General features: G+C 43.7%; 1 protein-coding gene across 5 annotated transcripts in view; it reads right to left on the reverse strand.

Moving 5' to 3' along the window:
• The window catches only part of NFIB (nuclear factor I B), a 235178-nt gene extending 215966 nt beyond the window's left edge, over positions 1-19212 (reverse strand). The window contains exons 1-2 of one of the 5 annotated variants that reach the window (XM_042911994.1): positions 18578-19210; positions 11902-12433 (exon numbers count right to left, since the gene is read on the reverse strand). In XM_042911994.1, coding sequence (XP_042767928.1) covers positions 11902-12433; positions 18578-18607 — 562 coding nt within the window. In that variant the 5' untranslated portion in view covers positions 18608-19210. Of the gene's footprint in view, positions 1-11901; positions 12434-18577 lie in introns of all 5 variants that reach the window. The other 4 variants (XM_042911995.1, XM_042911997.1, XM_042911996.1 and 1 more) reach the window with 4 other exon arrangements.
• Positions 19213-22580: the final 3368 nt, after the last annotated feature.

Below are 22580 nucleotides of genomic sequence, written 5' to 3' on the forward strand. Positions count from 1 at the left end.
ATTTAAGAACCATGAACCATATATGCACTCCTATTTTAGGTCAACCTCATCTTTAAATCATAAGTGTAAACAAAGCTTTTCCAATGTATTGGAAAGATAAAATACCAAAGCCTTCTGCCATCAACAGCAATCCGTTTTACGTATGTTAAACAATTTTGGATAAAATTTGCTTCATGGACTAAAATACGCACTTTTTAATTTTTGCGTATCCCACAAACAGAAGAATAGCAACTGAACACCAGGTATGTCCTCAAAGAGAAAACGCGTGACACAGATTATTCACAGTTATGTGCCAGAATCGAAACAAACTAATCAATGTTCTGATTCGGCCTGCTGCACATCCCAGTTATCCTTTAACAGATGAACAAACAGTGACATAGCTTTTCCTGTCATTCCTGGCCAGAACCCCCAGGTATTATTATTATTATTATAAAATGCTTCATATGAGAATATGACTTTTTTTGGAACGGCACCAACGTGACATTCTCCGGTAGAGATCGTGGGTGTGGGTGAATCTGTCCACTTTCCAAACCTGTTGGGCAGAGAGAGCGAGGGGAGCCACCCCCCCCCGGCCACGGACGTCAAGTGTTATGACCAGGTCCCCGTAGATCTGCCCACAAAAGCTGACCACGGGATCCAGCCAACTAGAGCCATAAAGTCAAACACTCATCCCAAATCTAGCTTGAGAAGAAGTAAATGTTCTAACCCTTTCCCATGTGGCTTCCAGTTGTTCTCAATAAAACTGAAATCACTTTAAGTAAGAAATAGCAAGTTTTTTTTTTTTCCCCTGGAGATCACTTAATTAATTTTCTTAAAACCATAAAAAGGATAAATGGGGAAGACTGACTTAAAGGAGAAAAGCTAAGTGGTAATGAAGTCAAAACAATTCATGCAACTAATTAAACATTTTGAGTGTTGACCCAACCAGGGGTGACTTTTAAATAAGACACTTACAGACTTAGCGTCTAAAAACCAGCGGCATGGTCTTCTTCAAGAACAATCCAGCCGAGCTGGCCACATCATCACTTCTGTCCAACCAAATTTAAAACACAAGTGTAGTTCTCCCAAATGCTGGCAATTTAAATTTTTGGTAAATAAAAGTCTTATGCTTTTACTGGAATGCAATGAATTACAAGTCTTGCTAGGACACCCTTCATCTGATACCAAAGTTGAGTTATGTATTCAGAGAGGTGCTAATAGAATTATTTTACTCCTTCCTTTGACACACCACTAGATTGATCACAAAACTACTTCTCTGGTAAATGTGATATGAAGGACTGCTAAAGCTGTACAGTTATCCTAGTTTAAGTAGATTTTAAAACTATATACAACTAGCTAACTTCGTATTCCTACATTTAGAGGTCTTACTAACAAGTATCTATTCACATCACTGATCAGGCCTTTCATTTTCTCTTGGGAATGTCTTATCACCTGATGTGTACAAACTAATTGATGAGCTTTTGCTTCAACACCCAATCACTCCTTCTCTTCAACATTATGGTAGCTTCTCTGGACGTCCATGTTATGTGATGTTCCTTTACATAGAGCGATAATGGCTATTACTAACATTACTGCTTTTCTTTCATGAATTATTTCATTTAATCCCAAAACAGTCCTGTGAAGCAGACATTTTAATCCCCATCTTACAAAACGGAAAACCAAAGCACCTGGAGCTTACGTGGCTTGACCAAGGTCACAAAGCTGATACAGGGTAGAATCAAGACTAGACCCCTAATTGTCAGAGTCATGCATGTACTTTTGGTGCTGGAAAAAACCTAAAATGGCAGGAAGAAGGGAGATGTACTCAACTCCAAAAGCAACCCAAAATTCAAAGGATGACAGAATATTTTAAATTGCAGTTAGTTGCTCTTCAAGCTATGAATGAGCTATCCCTCTTAAGTAGTTCCTACAAGATCTAAGCCCTACTTCTCTCTTTTTTTCCACCTTCACTTTTCCTCTTTCACTTCTGTAACACGCACTTGGGTACACACATACACACCCACACCCACACCCACACCCCCCCCCCACACACACACACACCCCAGCATCCACCAACTACCCATGGTCCAGGAACTTAACCTCTGTAACTCAACAGTTGAGATCCATTGTAAGTTCTTTCGCTGGAGGAACTGAGACTGACTTCAGGAAGAAGTCATAAACATTCATAATCCTCAAGAGCTGGTCAATGTTTTCCAGCCACTGTCCCACTGCATCCGACCCATTAACCCACTAGCCATATCCAAACCCAACTCTATGGTGGCTCTACCACTGAGGAAGCCAACGAGTGAAAAGAAAGCCAAGAGACATGTCTTTGAGTCTAGACTGGGTTTTACAGAACAGAGAAAAACTAACGCTACTGAGTAAAATCAGATTCAGTGTATTTCGTTCACCCTTCTTCCTCGAACCCCTGGGATGCTGGATTATCAACACAATTAATGCTGAGAAGCATTTAAATTCCTTGATCTTGTGAACATTCCTGGGGGAAAAATAGTTTCAAACAACAGTCACCTAACAAAAAAGAAAAGAAAAGAAAAGAAAAAGTAACATCCTCTCACCTGCCATTTCAGTTATTTTTTTAAATGGGAATAGAAAAATCTAGTGCTTTTTCCCAAGGTTCTAGTGTCTGTACCACATTGTCTCTCATCTGTCAGCGTATCCACACACATGTATAAACAGCATGCGGCGTGCAAGTAAGGAAATGCACATTCTAACTTAAACTTCCTTTTTTCCTCTAATAATTTAAAAATAAAATGTAACAGCTTGGATTTTAAATATTTAATCTGGCAAATATAGGAAAAATCATGAACTACAGTGTCATATTTGGCAAAGAAAAATTTGGTAGGATAAAAATATCTGTGTTTTAGCATTTTAGAAGGCATTTCCAATATTTTAAAAATAAAATTATTTCACTGCTTCAGAAGAGAACAGAGGTAAAACTCCATTTTTGCCTACGGATCTTCGTGAAGAATACAAAGACAATTTTTATGTTCATTAAAATAAATATTCAATTTCACATGCTGGCAAAAGTCCCCACAGAAATAAAAACTTCCCATCGACTAATGGTTCGCTACCATGTATTGGAACTTAAGCTATTTAAGTCACAAAGAATAGGCTTCCCCTAAAACCATACACTCTGAGTTATAAGATGGAATACGTAAAGTTACAACATCACTCTGATTTCCGGAAAATTGTGGCTTGTCCTGCATGGTTAGTAGGAGGCTTTTTCCAATGCTGGACAAAGATTTACATGGGGAAGTTTAGAAGTCAGTTGTTTTAGGACTTATATATTGGTACCCAAAAGCATAAATAAATCTATCACTTTTACCCTATGCAATGACAATAAAATATTTTTATTGTAACAGCTGAAAATGTTGAAAAGCGATTATTAAGGAAATCATAAATATAAAAAGCTGAAAAGTCGACCCCAGAAGAGTGGGGGAAAGGAAACTGTGATGTGCATCATCATAAAACACGGAAACTGAAAATCTAAGCAGAAGGAATTCAAATCCCTCCAAATGCCAGAATACTATCCCCCAACTCTTGCAGCAAGGAGGGCTGCAAATTTGTCCCCATCACTGTCAGCAAACAAAAGAAAGTCACTTCTACAGCCAGACCATGTCAAACAGAAGACATGGCTACTGCAGAGGGACGCCTCGAATCCACTGGGGTGTAAAGTCAGGGCTGGGGCTTTTTGTCAGCTATTACCATAAAAGAATAAGAGGAAACAGTGACATTACTGCACAATAGAAAGGTCAAACAGCTTGCAGCCATTTCGTGACCCAGACAAGTCAAGGTCAAAGGATTCAGGTAGCAACTTAGCCAGGGCATAAGTTACAGCACAAATGAATTGTTTTAACACATCAGCTTTGGTCAATTAAACCTAACAAGGCAAGTTGCATCACGTAGCAGGGTTCCTGACACCAAGGCCAGAAGCTGAGACCGACCTCATAAAACAAGGCTTTTAACATAGCATAGCAAATTTAAGGTAATCCATCCAGAAACTGCAGATGTCAGAATAATAAAATACAAGTTGTCCTAAGCAGGAACATTTTTCACACTTTAGATTTCACTAATAGAGGGGTATAGACTGGGTATTGACATACTCGTGTTATTAACATAGGCATAAATGTAATCCCCTCCTCACGTGAATTACAGAATGCACCCTATTTCAAATAACTTTCTTAACATCTGTGCTCATGATTAGATTTTTGTCCTGAGCTCTGCCATTCCCTGTTAACAGCGACACATTTTTTCCACGCATTTTTTTTTCAAAGTGTGCTTTGGAAAACCCAAGTTTTTAAAGAAATCTTCAGCCTCATTCAGCATCAGAATATAAATTAGTGTCACTTCGTATTAACTGATTCCTATTAAAGGCTTTTGTGTAGTTTCGTGGGAGATATGTGTATCTTAAAATTCAACTGAATCCTATGTATTAGATTTTCTATTTTGAGAAACGGAGTTAAATCCAACCCCAAATTTTAAACTGCACAGACTTAGAATAAAGACTTTTTTTTTCCAAAGGCAATTCTTACTTTCTTTTTTGCACTTGTTTAAACAAATCCCATTTTCAAATGATTTGTGCCTCATCCAGAACTTACTACATGCTCCGAACTGCCTTAAAATGGGATTCTGAAAATATACAACCTCCAGGCAACTCTCAGCTAGTAAAATTACTTCATCCATCACCCCATATTTTCAATTATATAGTCCTTATTCAGAGTTCTTTAATTTGTCTGTGATTCATCAACGCTGTCCTGTTTAAACTATCATCATAAAAGAGAGAATATGTGTTCCTAAGTGTTTTATTATAAACAATATATTTATGCACAGGAATAGTTTGCATTCCTATCTTAGAACACTGCTTGATGTAAATTTTGAGGACTTTTTTTTTTTTCGATGTGTGGCCTTCAATTCAGCCTCAAGGTCTTTCCACCTCATTGGTTAATTGCTAGCCATTTCTTCCAATTTTCTGAATAATATAACAACCAAAAGCCCAACCATTCAAGTCCCATTAGCCTCACATCCTGTACCGTTCAGTCTAACACAAGCTAATCCCACAGACTCACTCCTCACTACACGGACTTCACAAGGTCCTCGCCGTCTGATGATTTATGCTCGATGCCAAATCCTCACAACCGAATTCAGTTAAATTAACCACATCACATAATTAGAGTTCAAGGGCCCAAGAACGCTCTCTACAACGGGACGACGTACCGTGTGGCCACAGGAAAGCATGCATGATTCAGAGGAAGTTCCCCTCTTGCTGTGCTTGGCGCTGAGGCACGCTGCTGTTAAGAACCCCAGTTTCCCATCACATAACCACCAGTCCTTGAGGCTTCTAAAATTATTCCTCCCCCACAAGGATGGAGGGGGAAAAAGCTGGAAACTTTGCTTAGAACATTACGTGTGGCTGGTCACTTGCTCCGCCACGGCACATAGAAAATGCTATCCTTCCCCAAGCAGAAATCCCTACCGAGAAGCTGGGCATCACCCTTGCCTCTGCCCACGATTTCTGATATTGAACAATCTCCCATTTCAATAAGGTTTTCCTCCGCTATCTCCACTCTCTGCAGCCCTAAGCTTCCAACAAAGCGGTAATTATTCCCTTCACTGTAAAGTCAGTTATCATACAAGCCACTGGGATGACAGAAAGGAAAACTTACTTATCTCCACTTTTACGAATTCCAGAGAATTCTGACTCAGCCGTGCGCTGGGCCCCTCCCTCTTCAGGTGCTGAAATCCTAACAGGTCGGCAGAGATGGCAAGGGTAAAAGAGTGTCGTGACAGAGGTTTTTTAACCCCACTGATCCAGTGTTTCAGTCCAGTCAGGCACAGTGGACGTTTATGAGGAGAAAGGCTTTACTAAGTCAGATATCTTGGAGCGTTTCAGACTGAAATGCCACATGTGAAAGGAAAAAGTTAATGGAAGGATTAAAACTTTAATTTCCTTTTGGCAATTCCCTCCCAAGTTCCAACTTTAAGGAAAAACAACTTAGTAAATAAGAAATCCTACCCAATCTATGTTACCTCGACGTGTGGAAACACTCCCCCACACCACGCTAGAAAACAGCAACTTTAAAGAACTTAAAGCAGTGGCCATAGGTGTCCTCCCTAAATGGCTCCCGCCCAAGCTCCAAGGCACACACTGAATCTGTCGAGGAGTCACCCTTGGGAAGGAGTCACATCTCCCCCCAAATTACCGTTATTCCTGAATAATGAACAGCATTTCGGTTCTTTTACATACAGAGTCATTTTACCACTCAAGAGGCATAGTGCACTGAATTTGCAGATCCAAACCCATAATCTAGATGAATATTTTTTATTATAAAATGTGTACTGCTGTGCATATGGGGGAGGGCGGGGAGGGCAGAAGGTGTGTGGGATGTCTAATGCTGTCGGTAGGATATTTTCCCTACCTTCGCTGCCTCCAGAAAGTGGGTCACTGTTATTTTTTTTTTAATATTTGAAAATCATAATGGATGTAACAAACGAGCCTCTCCCCTCTCTCTCTCTCTCTCTCTCTCTCACTGTCTCTCTCTCCCCCTCCCCTTTCCCTTTGAAAAGTGAAATCATATTAACAGCAATGCAAGAGCTTAGTTTGCCATATCAGAACACAGATGCCAAGCTTTCCCAGCTGGCAACTGGGGCCTCTGAGTTTAACTCTTGAATTGTCTAGCAGAGCTCTCTTATGGCGGGGACATCATGGCATGGAGGGTGAACTTCTGGCCCCTTAGACTGTGTTTTCTTCTTATCAGTGAGAAAATTGCTAAGTATCTTATCTTACAATATATGTTCCCACAAAGGTCTCATTAAGCCTAGGAGCTAGGCATGCCAGTAAGAGCCATTCTTTATCTGGTGAATTGTGTGTGAGCCAGAATGCAAACAAATGTGCACTGCAGTTCATGAGTTCAGTCAAGGACAGGATGCTAGATGGGAAAACTTAGCAGTGTTCCCCTAAGTCAAACATGCACACCAACTTTACGCTCTCTGAGCACTTCGCAATGCAAGCACGCCAAATCATCCTAGAGAGCAGCCTACTCGTAACACAGTATAAAAGCTTAGTTTTCCCCATAATGGGAAATACCTGCAAATGAAGTGAAATTTATTAAAATGTTAAAACACGCTGTCAACTTGCAAACCATTATCTACTTAAGCTTTTCATAAAGAAATAATTGTTACCCAAAAGGATTCTAAAAGTCAGTAACTGAGGGAGGAAAATAATTCTTCGCATTTGCTTCCTCGCTAATGATATGTGACAACCGGGAAGGATTCTATTTCAAAAACAATAATAATGATGTAAACAAGTCACATTTTTCACAACTTCCAAACGTACTTTAATGATCACAACACTTAACAATAACACAACAAAAGTTGCCATCCTGCAACGGACCATGATTTTAAGGGCTCCACGAGGCTAAAGGAAACCCCGCTTTGATGAGAGCCATGAAGTTCCTGGCCTCTCTTCAGTATCCGAAACAGGTTTAATAAGAGTGCAAAGGAGAGTCCAAAAATCAGTTAGGCTGACTTAGTTTAAACTCTAACCTGTTAAACTCAGGACAACAGTTACTATCTCTTGAGATCTCTAAACTTCTTAGTATGTTCTGACCTCTTCCTGCCTCAGAGAAAGCCCAGTTCCCCCACCCAACCCAGCCTGTTCCCCCTTCATCCGGGACACAGCCTGGACCCAAGGCCTCCCATAGGCCAGACTTCCTTCCCTGCAGCCCTTTGGGTAGAACTGCTAATCCTTCTTATTAATTAACGAGATAACGGTGGTTAACGGGAAAGTGGCAGTAATGCTAACTATCTAGGAAACTTCAACCAAAATTATTTCAGCCCTTTGGTTGCTTTTCCTGGTGTGCAGAATTGTGCACTGAGAATCTGGCAACCTTTTGAGGCAGAATTGGGAAATTCAGCCATGAACGATTTGTATCAGACCTTAGCACATAGGTTTCCTCATTAAGATTTGCTTATTTTTTTTTTTAACATTTACACTGTTACACACTGCTAACTAGAAAGAAAAGTTAGATCCTCTCAACATGTTACTACAAAATTTGGAAGGGCAGAAACTGAAGGAACTAAAACTTGCATAAGAAATAAGCAGTGATGTGACTGAAAGCAATACTCAGTCATAATGAATGCATTATATATCACTCCATTCAGCTGGCCCTCCACACCCTCACTGCACACCCCGCATCGTACAGCCCACTTCTGTCCCAGTAAGGTGTCCTGTGCAAGGCTTGCCTGGTTTTTGTTTTGTTTTGTTTTGCTTTCACGGATGCAATCACAAAGACAAGATGGGGAATAGTTACCACCTGCCCCAGAATCACTGGACATCTTTAACATCTTTGGGAAAATGGAGGCCACTTTAGAGCTATTTTTCCCTTTAATCTCTCCCAGGCTTTAAAAAAAAAAAAAAACACCTAAAAAATAAAAAGGAAGGGTTTTATATTAGCTAAGGTTTGCTGCAGCAAACAAGCAAGCAGCTTTCATTCAGGGATTGTCAAAAACTTTCCAGTGTGCCCACTGCAATGCGGATGCCAACCAACGAATCAAAGGCATTCAGCAACTAGACAAAGAGGGTCTGATGCCAACCTCGGTGCCACTGGCAACCATTATTGGCATCAAGCACAGTGTCTGCCTTTTTTTTCCCCCTCGCCTGGCACTTCACAAACAAAATGGCGGTTCTTGTAGCAACGAAACAGCCGAAGCGCAGCTCTCTGAATCAATAGCGTCAAATGATTTTATGGATTTAAACGCAGTTACTCCCCCATGATGTGTACATTTTAGGTAAAGTGAGGGGCTTATACAATTTTACAAACGACTGGATCGAACACGACCCTTTACTAATGTAGAGAAATAGAACAAATGGACTAAATTGCGGTCAACCGGGCTATATGCGTAGAACAGGCTGAATAACAAAGAGATTTAGCCTTAAAGAAAATACTGCCTTGTGGCCATGTGATGCGAAGGTCTAATGCACTACACATCAAAAATGATTTCAAAATGCATCAAGTTTTCCCAAAACCATATCAGATGCAGATGTAGTACTATGGCTTGTGTCAAAGCTCTAGGAACTTTCCACATTTCAAAAAACATGAGGCTGCTGGGCATGAGGGGGGGAAAAAAAAGAAGTGTGGGTTGAACCAAAAGAGAAAGAGGGAAAAAGAAAAGCATAGGAAGTTGGCCAACAATGGAACTTTATTATATGTTGGTCTTTATTTCATCCTCCAAAAGAGATGCAGCTTGTGATCTTGTATAAATAACCAAGAGGACTATTGACATTTCTAGATCTGGAAATTGTCAATATATTGTAACATCACTCCACACTGCAATGCGGATGCCAACTAACAAATCACAGGCATCCTGAGCTAAACAAAGAGGGTCTGATGCCAATCCTGGTGCCAGTGGCAACCATCTTTGGCATTCTCTCTGTTCTTTCTCGTGTTTTCCTCCCAGTCGCTTAGAAGTGGGGAGACAGAGAAAAAAGGGGGGGGGGGGAGAGAAAGGTAATTTCATTGCTCATTCTACTGTAAACATTACAGTTTTCTTTTCCTATTTTTCTTTCATGTCTTTCTTCATACTTCTTTGCCTGATTTATAAAACAGACTTAAGTGGGTTTTCATGTACTTAAAGGAGGAATAAAGAGTCATGATGGGAGATACGCAGCACTTTGATTGACTGCAGACTTATCTTTGTAAATGCCTTCTTCAATCAATTGTACTGCGACCCAACACAATTAACCTACATTTGACCAAAAAATAAACCAAGAAAATAAAAAGATGCAAATTTGGAAAAAAAGGAAAACGCAAAAGCATCCTGATGTGACTTTTTCAAAGAAAGAGCCAACAGATGTTAAGAAGAGATGCTGCGCTGGCAGATAGGAGAGGATACAGAATAGACGTACGGGGTAAAATAACGAAAGCTTTCTATGTTAGATACTTAGAACAACAACAAAATCAGTGTCTTATCTGAAAACATGGTCTCCGAGAGTTGTTTTTAAAACTTCGTGATTATTAGGACCCATGGTGCAAAGCAGAAGGCATTTCTGCGGTTTTCTTTCTTCAATCTATCTTCACAAATCCAAAGGATGTGTTCTTTATTGTCAGTTCATCAACCAAGAGAGTTGGCTGCCTGCCCCGGGAGGGAATGTACATACGTGCACACCTCCAGGACTAGCCTTCCAGCAAGTCAGAGTATGAGCAGCAGTGAATCTTCCCTCCCTGCACTACAAAGTTGCATGACCCACTTTTTAAAACTTTACTTCCAGCCTTGACTTTCACAATTCACGTACAACACACTCTACAGTCCAACGCACATACGTAGCCCACCTTCCGAGGTCACCTCCTAGACAGCTGTCAGTCAAATTAAGTGTCGTGTGTTAATGGCCTTGGATTTTAGGACACACAGGGTGAAAACAGAGTTTTCCCTAAACCATCAGTGCTTGGACTTTAATCCTTAAATGCACGGAAATGGTAAATGCGGTGTTTCCAAGAGAAAAATAGCAAACGTTCCAAATATGTGTTGTCCAGCATATTATTTAAAATCAAACTAGACATTCTTCAATGACGTTTAAGCATTATCTCTAAAACTGTATCAAGGAATTATAAAGACAAAAAGCACATGATAAGTATCTAGATTTCTGAGCCAAACGACTATAACCCTGATATTTTATTTTCTTGGACAGTAATAAAGTTCAGACCGATTTCTTGAATCCCACATTTGTATGACGAACATCAGATACCCGTCAGCCACCGCTATCCGCCTCCCTCCCACCAGGCCGAGGTAGGAAATGACCCACCATCTGTGACAAATCCAACCTCAGTCCACTTTTGGTATGCTGCTTTTTAAAATGATGTTTTACTACGGACTGTTGCTAATACGTGGAAATCTGTATCTTGACACATGTATTTGAAGAAGAGCAACTCTCACTATTTAAGGAAAGGCATACTAAGAAAAATAAAAAATAATAAAGACACATTTCATGAACTCAAAAATACGTTCAGCAAAAATCTCACCTATTTTTGACTCATCCGGGCAACATTTACACCACCCTCTTTACCAAGTATTTTTTTAATAGGTATGGTATGTGGTTTCCACATTCTTTTTGAGATTTATTTTAAACCAGTGTAACCAGTCCACTTTCTGTTTTTGTTCTGTCAGGAGGGCTACACCTTTCCTCCTCGGTAAGTTTGATAAATTCACATTCAAGTAAACTAATGATACTAAGTCTTCCCAAGTCACGCTGGGGAAATATTATAATGTAAATTATTTAAACAAGAACTACAATCCATTCCATCGACAGCGACTATTATTACACAATCAGAAGTAGGTGTTGATAGAAATATTTAAATTAAATAAATCTAGCTCTACGTAAGATACACTTTCTGATAGACAAATGCTACCTTGGGCATTTTGTAATAGGAAATGTTAATTCTATTTTCGGTGCAATAGGACTAGATTCGTAAATAAAGTTCGTCTACCACGCTAGTTAGGAGGCTATACTGAGATTTTTAAAAAGCAGGTTTGACTCTTCATAAATAAATTTACATTTTCCAACTGAGAAAAGATGACTGCATGCAAGGAATGTTGCCGAGGACAAAAAGTGAATCGTAATTAACTATCTTTTGCAGACTAGTCTGCGTCTTTGAAAAGGTATATGCTTTCAAAGACATTTGAAAATGCATCTCTTTGTGGTCTTTTGTAAGACATCCACGCCTATCCAGGTACGAAAGCTCCATGTCTATTTCCACGGCTTGCACGTGGCCGTGGGCATGGGAGTAGCCAGAGTGGGTGAAGGAGGTCTAGGGGCCTCGAGGACCATCTAACCCAAGCCAGATACTCCGCATATGGGGTTTGTGAGCAGTGTTTGCCGAGCTACAAGAAAGAACGATCTGCTCCTACCTTGCTCCTGCACGTAGTATGCCAAAAACAAATCAAGCTCCTTAACTGATACTGTGATATGATGTGGCTGGACACAAAGTGCTGGGTTTGTGCAATGTGGGGATTTCATGAGCCGCTCTCCATCGGTACTTTCCAAGGGGATGCCTTTGAACAGGATCACCATGACTAGATCCAGACGCCAGACTTTGTCTGCCTGTCGCAGGCAGTCGATTCTCCTGATCTTACCCTTCTGGTCGGGATTGGATAAGACACAGCACGGGTGCTTCTTGCCAGTCACGGTGAGCACAAAGTCCTCTCGGTACTCCTGGCGGATGTCTTTGCGCAGTTTGGCCAGGAGCCTGGATGCCCACTTCTGTTTGATTTCAGGCTTTTCACTGAGAAGCTCATCTTTGACTGCTCTTTCTTCATCCTTTGACATTCGCTTCTCATGCTTTTTAAAGTACTTGCGTTTCCGAGCCTGCAGGTTGAACCAAGTGTAGGCGATTGCACGGACGTGTGGGAGTAGTGCCTCGATGAATGGGTGAAATTCATCCTGTGGAAGATGGGGGTGGGGGGGGGTCAGGGGAGAATACATACACAGTCAGTTTCATTGCAAAGGCTCAAAAAAAAAAAAAAAAACTACAATCCATTCCCAAGCACTACAAAAAGTTAGGCATAAAAATAACATTTTTTTCTTATTTAAAATTATCAAAATAGCAAGACAAGAAGAAAATAAAGTATGACAAGCAACCCCTTTTCCACCAAAACTTACAGGTTGATTCTGCCTCCTAAAAAGAAAATAAGATTTATATTTGTATTTCCACTCTGGCCCATCCCCCTCATTCCCACCATGCATCCTACATTCTTTAAAACGTAAGTAAACCAAGGTGCTTGGCACCTAATTTAATATCTAAATATTTGATTGACCAACTAACGCTAAGCAGTACCATTTTACAAAGAACACAGTGAGATTTTTTTTTTTTTTTTAATCGGAGCAGAGCTGTTCAGAAGGCAGGAGCGATGCCACAGTTCATTTCTCTTCTCTGTGGCACAGAAACACAAAGCATATAGATGCTCAGTGTAATGCCACACAGTTCCCGCTTTTGGAGCATGCTCTCAGCAAGAGGCTGCTGGTGGCTCAAAGAGCATGCGCCATTAAACTTGATCCATTTTCTTATCAAACGTCCAACATTCCAACACTGAAACAGCACCATTCCAAGAGTGGTAACTAGAGAAACCGGTATACAGTGAGGGAAAGTGGGCAAAGGACACAGCTTGTCGTATCAGTGTCCTGAACAGAAGGTTTCCATACTTTGAGCAGTGCGTTCTCTCCCCTCCACCACCAACACTAACCTCCAACACACACACACACACACACACACACACACACACACACACGCATTCTCACTCTATTCTCTCATAGACACAGAGACACGCTCTTTCGCTTTTCAGCAAAAGTTTCTAAAGTTGCAAACAAAAATTATATGAAGGTTCTTCCGGCAGCTTTCCTACAGAATCCGAAGCCCCACAGAGTCGGTTAATTTGTTAACCGATCACAGGAGTATGGCAATTATTCTAAACCCCTTAAAAATCCATCTGAGGTGAACAATGAAAAATGGCAACTTGGCACCAACTTTACATGCTTTGTGTCTCTGCATGCGGTGGCAGGGTGACACCGGGAGTGCACCGCTGGTCACTTACTGCTTTTGTGGAATCAATACAATGCATTTGCTACGCATGTGAATTCTCCGGCAGGACTGTGGGTGCGTGTATGCGTGGCTTGGGAAGCTGCACGTGTATCGACTGTACAGTATCCTGCCTTTTGAATTAAGTGGTCTACCTTAGGGTTCTGCATTTTTCCTGCCTGTTCCATCTAAGCCTTTTTTAAGGGAGGGAGGCAGTGAGGAATGGCAGATAATCTTCACCTACAGATATTTCAAGTGACTTCCCAAAGCAGTTAGCGTTTCATTACTTCCTGCCATAGGTAAAACCTGTCTCATAAGCTTAGGCCTATTTACTGCTCAGAGAAAGAGCTAACCCCCTGTGCACACATTCTGCATGAATGCAATAAACCAAGATCTGAAGCAAATAAGAACTTCCGCTGCGGCCACTTTTCTGGTCACACTGACTGTATGTCACCCCAACCAGAAAATAACTTTCTCTACCCTATCATATCCCAACGTAGTATGTGCTGGTGCTAGTCACCCTGAACTATGTGAAATAAATTCTCTATCTAACCAGCAGACGGATGAATTGCAGGAGGGTTAAAGATGAAGAAAGTGCCACTGATGCCACCCTAACAAAGAAGGTGTCCCCCCAAAAATCCCATATAGTTTTGAATCCATTTTGAAGATGAAATTCAGGTTTCCAATGCTAAAGACCGCGGTATGTTCACAGCCTGCACTTCCCATACGGAAAAGGTGTATGTATGTCCCATCCAATCAATAATGCAGTTATCAAGGGCTGTAACATATTGCTGTAAAGCGTTCCTACGGCAGAATGAGTATAAATCAAAATTCTATAACAATACAGAAGGCAGATGATTACATCACAGCGTGAGGCATAACCAAATGCCATGGAGGAAATCATTAAACTGATCAGTAGTTTCCAGCAGAGATTTGAACAATTCGGTTACTATGCGAGCACATTAAACTAGGCCATGGAAAGAGTTAAACCACAATCTGTTCTTTGTGTGGGAACAGTCCTGCTAACAGCAACCACAGCCCATGATAAGACCTCCCTATCTCCATATACTTTCTGAGGCCATGCTTTCAGTCTTCACTGTAACTACAAAAACTTTGCTTATCCCCCTTAGACATAATGCAAAGGAAGCCCTGTTCAAGGAAATGTGGACTTAAACATGCTTTGGGAACTCACTTCCTATAATCTGACTTCTACTATGATTTATGGATATGATTAAAAAACATACATATGTACTCATCAGCCAAAGAGTTGAGAATGTAAAGGGTACATGGGGCTGGGAGGGAGCTCTGTCCCGGTGTTTTACCCTTGCCCCACTTTTTAAAAAGCTGTATTATTTTAACAGATATTATTAAGCGGTGGGGTAACTCTTAAGTGCTTACATCCTTAAGTACTATGTTCAGTGACATTTCATTTTCTTATAGAGACATCAAACATAGTTTTTACTAAATCTGTTTGAGTTTCAAATCATCTGTCATGTCACAAATCTCAAAATGTTAATAAATTATTTTACACAATCAAAATGCACATCTGAGGACTGAATTTGGACTTTCTTAGCAAATGCACGCAAAACAATGCTGGTTTTTTTAAGTTTGTCTTGAGTTTGTTGCCAATGTTGCCAAGTAATGTTTTTAAAACACACTTTTTTTCTTATTGATAACTAGAAATAGTAAACTTCCTCCCTCCACAAACTTGCCTTATAAACATCTTTCAGGGCCTTTAGCATTCTGTGGACTCCTTTCAAGTGAAACACTTAACATGGAGACATAACCTCCAAAAAAACCAAAAAAAAATGGTAAGTAGAGGTTTGTTATAAGTCACATATATTTCTGTATTAACATACCTAAAATGTCATCTCTCAAGTGTGACTGTTTTCTAACAATGAGTTGCAATATATTTTTAGTCATTTTGAGTGACGTGAATATGGAACATAGTAACTGTCTTCATCCAAAAAAGAAAAAAAAAAAAAAAAAAAAGAAGTGATTAAGGCATTCAAATGCCCTAATGAATAGTTTATCACAATAACACTTTACTAAACAATTATGAAAGTTTTTTCTTCAGCTGAGCATCTGAGTGGTTTAAGATCGAATGGCTCTATACTAAGGTAATATGCCACCCTGCCCTTTCAGAATTTTTATCAAAATTCACTGACATTTCTCTTCTAAAACTTCTTTTAATTGATCTAAATTGATAAAATAACCAAGTTACAAATTTCAAATATAAAAGTAAACAATCTTAATTCCACCAGAAATATTTATTCTTCTTCACAGAAACAATGGTTTCCATGAAACGGATGGAAAATTAGATCAATATAGAGGTGGAAGAATAAATACTAGATCTTCTTGGAGCATTGCTATATAATAATAAACCATTAAAGCTATGTACCTGAAGAACTTGACCGACAATGAAATTTTAAAAGTCAATGCAATCATGGCAGGTGAAAGTTTTATTAAGGGTTTACATTATTTTTAGAAAAAGCAAAATATTAAATCATACATGATGGTTCTTAATTTTCCTTTTATGTCTGATTTAACTGAGGTAGAAATACTGATTTATATCAATCTACTGACACTTTTACATCACACGTTGCTAAATAGCAACTTTAACTGTAGCTCCTTTTGAATTAAAATTCTTTCTAAAACCTAGACACTTTATTGCAACAACTGAGACACTTTGTAAAGTTTTCAACCAGTTAAGAATGTTTCTCTATTCTGTATTTATACATCCTAAAAAACATTTTGCTCTAGCCATTAGATTCCTATCATACAAAACTAAACTACTGGTCTGATATAAAAGTTGCACTGTTAATGTGCTCTTACTTTTGTAACACCCCACATTACCTATAAAGTCACAGAGATATTAATTAAGTGAGAATGTGAAAGCTACAATCCCTTCTGTAGTATAGGCCTTCAATCCCAAAAACAGTTTTAATACGTCAACCTAGATTTACATTACTAAAACAGTAGAGAATATTAGTCATCATGAATTAGCGTTGGTAAGTATGTGTTCTTGAATACTAATGTGAGAGCTGAATGATTATGCTATATATGCTCCTAATATTCCATATGTCACGAAGCTGCAATGTTATCTCCAATGTACAGGAATTAAGTTAAAGCTAGTGACTTTACAATGATATTTAGAGGAAATCAAAAATGCAATGTAATCGCTAGCAATGTTTCTGAGCAACTGATGCTAGAAATCTAAATTTATATAGAAAAGCAATCTTTTACAGGTGAGAATAAGGGATGTGGTACTTTGTAAGCGAAAAAGCTTACCTCAATTTGTTTCAATGGAGCTATGCTTCAATAATGTAAAAATAATATCAAATGAACATGGTTTACTAGGAGAAAAAAAAATCCTGCTGATGGGTAATATGAAAGGTAACTTTTACAACTGAAGGCAATTCGCTATACCTGAAACAGTTTCATCATCATATTTATTAGCTTTTATTCATAGCTTTAAAATACAAATAGCTCAGCAACTCATTTTTCCAGTTTTGTGAAATTAAAGTGCACGTTACTTGCTGAAAATAGCCATATCTAAGTTAATCATACTCAGATGCCAAACAAAATATAAACAATAAAAAATGTGTCAGCCAAAAAGCTACAGGACTGTATCCAATCACTGAATAAGCCTTATCATTGTTTTCATCTTCATTCACAATTTATGAATGCCTTAGTCCTTTCCAATCACAATGGCTTCTAATTGTCATACAATTGAAATCTTAATCATTTGTCCATTATAAAAATGCATCACCGTGATATTGGATTTTTTAAAATAAGTGTAACCCACCTAAGACCTGGCGACACTTCTTTAACTGTTTAGTTTTTTTGTTGTGGTTTTTTTTTTTTTTTTTTTTTTTTTTTGCCAATGTCAAAGAAAATGGTTATCAATTACCAATGGTGACACTGCCTCCAAAAAGCTGAAGTCAACTGTCCGACACCTTCGGAGGTTTAAAATACTGCTTCAAATAACAACTCTGGGCTAAGGTATTTAGTGAGTTCGCCAGCGGTTAGTTGGCTGGGCGGCGATGAAAACTGCCCCCAGGTAAGTCTGTTCGGTCTCTCTGCTTTTCCATTTGACCGTCTGGTTTAAAATTATATAAATCGTGTTCTCAAAAATGTGTAAAGCCAGTATTTTATGTCATAACGTTGTTCCTAAGGACTTAGGAGGGCAATTTTCAAAGTGAAAAAAATGTAAATGACCTTACTTTTCCAGCATTACTTTCTGCCTTCTGAGCTACGCCCAAATATCGTCAAAGGAACAGGTCTCCACAAAATGAACATGTTCTAAAGTCCTTAACTTTCACCACGACCAACTAACTCGTGTCAACGTAAAGACTGCCTTTGTGGTGTGGTCACGGGAAACCTCAAAGTGCGGATCACGATGGACCAGAGTTTCAGATCCCCAAATTAAGCAAAGGAATGGGTCCCCGGACCACAACCTCCGACTCGCTCGGTCGCCCGCCCACTGCCTGCAGCGGAGTCCAGAGGCGCCCACAAGGACTCGTGCTGGAGTCCCCTCGCCCAAGTTCACTGCTTGTTTATAAGGGCTCAGTCCCCCCTAAAGCTCCTCTAAAGCCCGAATCAGTCTCAGCGCTCCAGCGACCGACCGGGGCGACGGGCACCCTGGGCAGGGGCGCCGCGTAGCAGCAGGCACTCGGGGGGCCGCGCAGGGGCTAGCGCTCCCGGGCCCGGGCCCTGCCCACCCCCGGCGGCCTCGCCCGGCCCAGCTGCCCTGGCAGCGCGCGGGCTCCGGCTCCCGAGCCCGGGGCGCGGGGCTGGGCGCGCGGGATGGCCTCGGGCGAGCGGCCGGCCGCGCGCCGGCTCCCACGCCGCCCCGCAAATCCCGCCGCAACTCCGGGCCACTTCTGCGAGGGGCAGGGGCGTACCGAGGTTTACTAAAGCCGTTAATTGTCGGCAGACGAGAGCAACAAAACAAAACAAAGGCATTTCGGACTAGAGAGAAAGCTCGAGAGAGCGACCGAGACATGTACCTGAGTGAGACAGATGGGAGAATACATCATGACTTCGCCTTAAAACGCACTTTCCCGGAGATGCCCAAGAAAATCTTCGAGAAGCAAGAATTTCATCTATTCATTTTACAGTCATCTGAGCCCCGCGATGCGATCAATCAGGACGGGGCTCTGCGCTGGATCACCGCAACTTCACAACAAACCCAGTCCTCCTTAAATAGCCAAAGATTCAAGTTCACTCGGCGTGCTAGATTTCCCGGGGTGAAATCCAATCTACACTTTTAACCCTCTTGCAGTCCGAGCGCGCTGGCCCTGCTCGCCGAGGCCGCCGCCGCCGCCGCCGGTGTTGGCTGCTTTTCGCCTGGGTTTGGGGATTTATTTTCTGTTTTGCAGTTGTTGTTGTTGTTGGGGGCTAGGGGGTGCGCGAAGGTTCGGTGTGGGTTGGATTGGGGTGGTGGTTGGTGGTGAAATGCTTTTTTAAAAAAGGCGGGGAGGGGGGCGCAGGAGAGAGCGCGGGAGGGAGAGCGAAGAGAATGTGTCACCGCGCTGGGAAAGTTCAAGGTTACAGCCCCGAGCACTGCGGCAGGATTCCGGAGTGGCGATCGCAGGCGAAACTTTGCCGCGAGCCGACCATGTGTGTGCGCGAGGGGGAGCGTGAGCGAGTGCGCGCGGGTGGCGGGGCGCGCGCGGGAGAGGGCTGGGTGGGGGCGGGGTGGGTGAGGGAGAAGGGAGAGGCTGGGGTGAGGGAGGGGGCTCGGGCGCAGGTCTCCCGGGCGGAAGAGGCTCGCGGCGCGGTCCCCGGCTGCAGCCGCCGCCGCCCGCGCCGGCTCCTCCACGCCCGGCCGCCCGACCGCCCGCCTCGCCCCGCGTCTGACCCGGCCGAGCGAGGAGGCTGCTGCTGCTGCCGCCGCTGCCCAGAGCCCAGGGGGATCGGAACGAGCTCCTGAAAAATCCCAAACGATAAATCCCGCTCTCCCGCTCGGCTCCAAACTCCTCTCTTTTCTGCTCTGGGCTCTTTTTTTTTCCCCTCCCTCTCTCGCTTTCTTTCGTTGCAAAACTTGGAAGTTGAAAATTTCACCGGTTCCACCCTCTGGACCCCGCTCGAGCTCTCTCCAAATCAGACTTAAGGATTGTTTTATTATTTAATTACACAATCATCGCTTTACTCCTCCTCCTGCAAACGCGCATTCCTTTTGCACCAGCCTCTCCACACCCCCCGCCCCCCACCTTCCTCCTCCTCCTCTTGCTTCTCTCTTTCTCTTCTCCTCTCTCTCTCTCCCTCATTTGTTAAAGGTCTCATATCCGTGCAACTGAACCATGACTTTTTTTTTTTTTTTTCCTCCAAACTAGATCTTCTTTCCGCCCTTTGGGCAAGTCCCGCACTCTCCCCACACCACCACATACACATCCACACCCCCGAAAACCCGCCCTGGGAGAGGTATTTCTGTGCCCGCTGCGGACTCTTTAAGCCGCGGGAACATCCGAGTGGGAGAAGCACTGAGCCGGTCTGGGCCCGAGAAAGGAACGAATGGAAAATTCCCTCACACCCAGGCCGCCCCGGGGCCCAGGCTGGGGCGCCGACTCTCGCACCCGGGGCGGGCGCGGTCCGCCAAAGCCTCCGGCTGAAGGGAGGAGGGGCAGGCCGAGGAGGCGGGGGCCCGAGCGAACTTCGGCTCAAGTAGTTGGGGAGCGCCGGCGCGGACTGGGGGCGGGGGGCGGGGTCCTGTGGGGTCTCCCCTGCGCGGGCCCGCGCCCCGGGGCCGCTCCGCAGGAACAGCGCGCCGCGCTTCGCCGCCCTCCCGGGGGTGCCCCGTGCACGTGGCCTCGCTCGGAGCGGGAGGATCGGGCCGAGCTGCCGCCGCCGCCTCCTGCTCCCTCCTCCTTCTCCTCCGTCTCCTCCTCCTCCCGCGGCCCGCTCGGCTCTCCTCCTCCTGCAGCCCCGCTGGCTCTCTCCCAATCCCCACCCCCCGGGGCCCGGGGCGCCGGCGGAAAGCGTCTCCCTCCCCGCCGGGGTGCAGGCAGGGCGGGGCGGTGGCGCGCCCGAAGCTGCGGGGCGGGCGGGCGCGCGCGCGAGCTGGGTGCGTGTGCCGCTACGGCCCTGCAGAGGCGGTCGCGCCGGCCTCGCTCCCGCGGGGAGGGCCCCGCCCCCACCCCGGCCGCGAGCCGCGGGTCGCGAGTGAATGAACTTGATTTCGGGTATTTGGAGGAAAGCGATTTGCCTTGCACCCTCTCTGCACGCGCGCGCACACACACACACACACACACACACACACACACACACACTCCCCGCCCCCCAAATTCCGGCTTTCGGCAAGGGTTGGGTGGAGAAGAGGTGGAAGCAAAGGCTATCCAGACAATGGAGAGAGGAAAAGTGAGTGCCAGGGACTCCGCGTCTGCCTAGCTGGGGGCTGCCAGGGGCGGTTGGGGCCAAGAAGGGGACTCGACCGCCCCAGGGCGGGGCCGCCCCTACTCCCAACTGTGCTGTGGAGGTCTTGGGGGGCTCCCCTCTGATTCTCCTTTCCTCTCCCCCTCTTCGTCGCCTCTCGGTTTTCTTCCTCAACTTTCTCCTTTCTCTCGCTCTCTCTCGCTTCTGCCCACCGCCCCCCCCCCTTCTGTCCCCCCAGAGGACCTGAAGGAACCAGTGACTTTTTCCTTCACCAAGTGGGAGTTATCCACATCAAGCATTTCACAACGACACATCAAGAAAAGTAGGCAGGTTCAAGTCAACCATGAAATGGTCACTTTTTAACCCCGTCCTGTCCTCATTAGGGAAATGCTCAAACACAGTCCGTTTTCAAAGAGCTCTCTTAATGAGGCGAGCTTGCCAAGTCTACCTCTACCAGCTGCAGCCCCCGCAAACCGAGAGCCCAAAGAAGAAAAGCGCTGGGGGGGGGGGGGGGATTTGAGGAGGCCGCGGAGAGGGGGAGCAGTGGATCTGGGAAGACAGGTAAAGTCGGGGAAATTTCGAGAACTCCCCCGAGTTAACCCTTGAGGGCACACACCACTGGGAGCAGCCTCCCAGCTCCCCCACCCCCACCCCCCCACCCCGAGGCAAATCCTCTACTCAGCGTTCTGACAACGTTAATTTCCTTTGTGTGGGTCATTTCTTCCTTTTGAAAAGCCAAGATAAAGTTGACAGTCTTTAAAGATGAAAGGAATGAGGTGACAGACGGGGTTAATCCATATAAATACTCATTTCTCTCTCAGAAATTTTTAGGCAATCTCATCTTAGATTAAAATAAAACCCCCCAAAGCATCACTTTGTATTGCACATTACGCTGCATCCCTTTTCTCGCCCTCATAGCACCAGTCTGCGGGGAGGGGGCGGGGAAGCGCTACTGATAATACCAGCTTTAACTACTGGAGTTTCTCTTTGAACAAATATTCAATTTAACCGGAGTTAATTTACCATAAAAGACATTCCCCCTGGCACGAATGCACTCATGTCCTTGAACACACCTCTTTGAAAGCCTGGACTCTTACAGAAGCCATTATTTCGGGGTCTCTTTAAAAATCCAGAGCCCATCTCTCTCTCTTTCTCTCCCTCCCTCCCTTCTTCCCTCCCTCCACCCCACACCACCCCCAGTGAAATCCTGGCACCCAGAGAGCGCTCCTTTCAGCCAGAGATCCCAGAACCAGCCGCTGTCCCCTGGCAAAAGAGGCCCAGTGCTGAGCCCTGGGCAAGTGTCTGCAGACATCGTCCTCCTCCTCCCCTATTAGTTTCCCTTACCAACAGAAATCATTTCCCTTTGCCACCAAAACTAGGTTGCATCCAAAAGTTTCTCACAAGCTTTAAAGAGAAAAATGAAAAATTGACAACTGTTACACAGAAGAGCCCACAAATCCGCAGCAGCACCAGGGGGTGAAGAAGCAGCGACAGACCCAGGTAAGACCCCAGAGAAGTGAGGATGTCTGGGGGCTCCCAGGCCTATCACTTAGGGGTTCAAATCTCTTTCAGGTGCTCCATGTTTGTAGGGCGCTTGTGGTTGGGTACAGTCTGATGAGTGTGGAGGATGCTTGGTAG

This window comes from Panthera leo, chromosome D4, assembly GCF_018350215.1.
Source record: "Panthera leo isolate Ple1 chromosome D4, P.leo_Ple1_pat1.1, whole genome shotgun sequence".
In the NCBI taxonomy this organism is placed as follows: Eukaryota; Metazoa; Chordata; class Mammalia; order Carnivora; family Felidae; genus Panthera; species Panthera leo.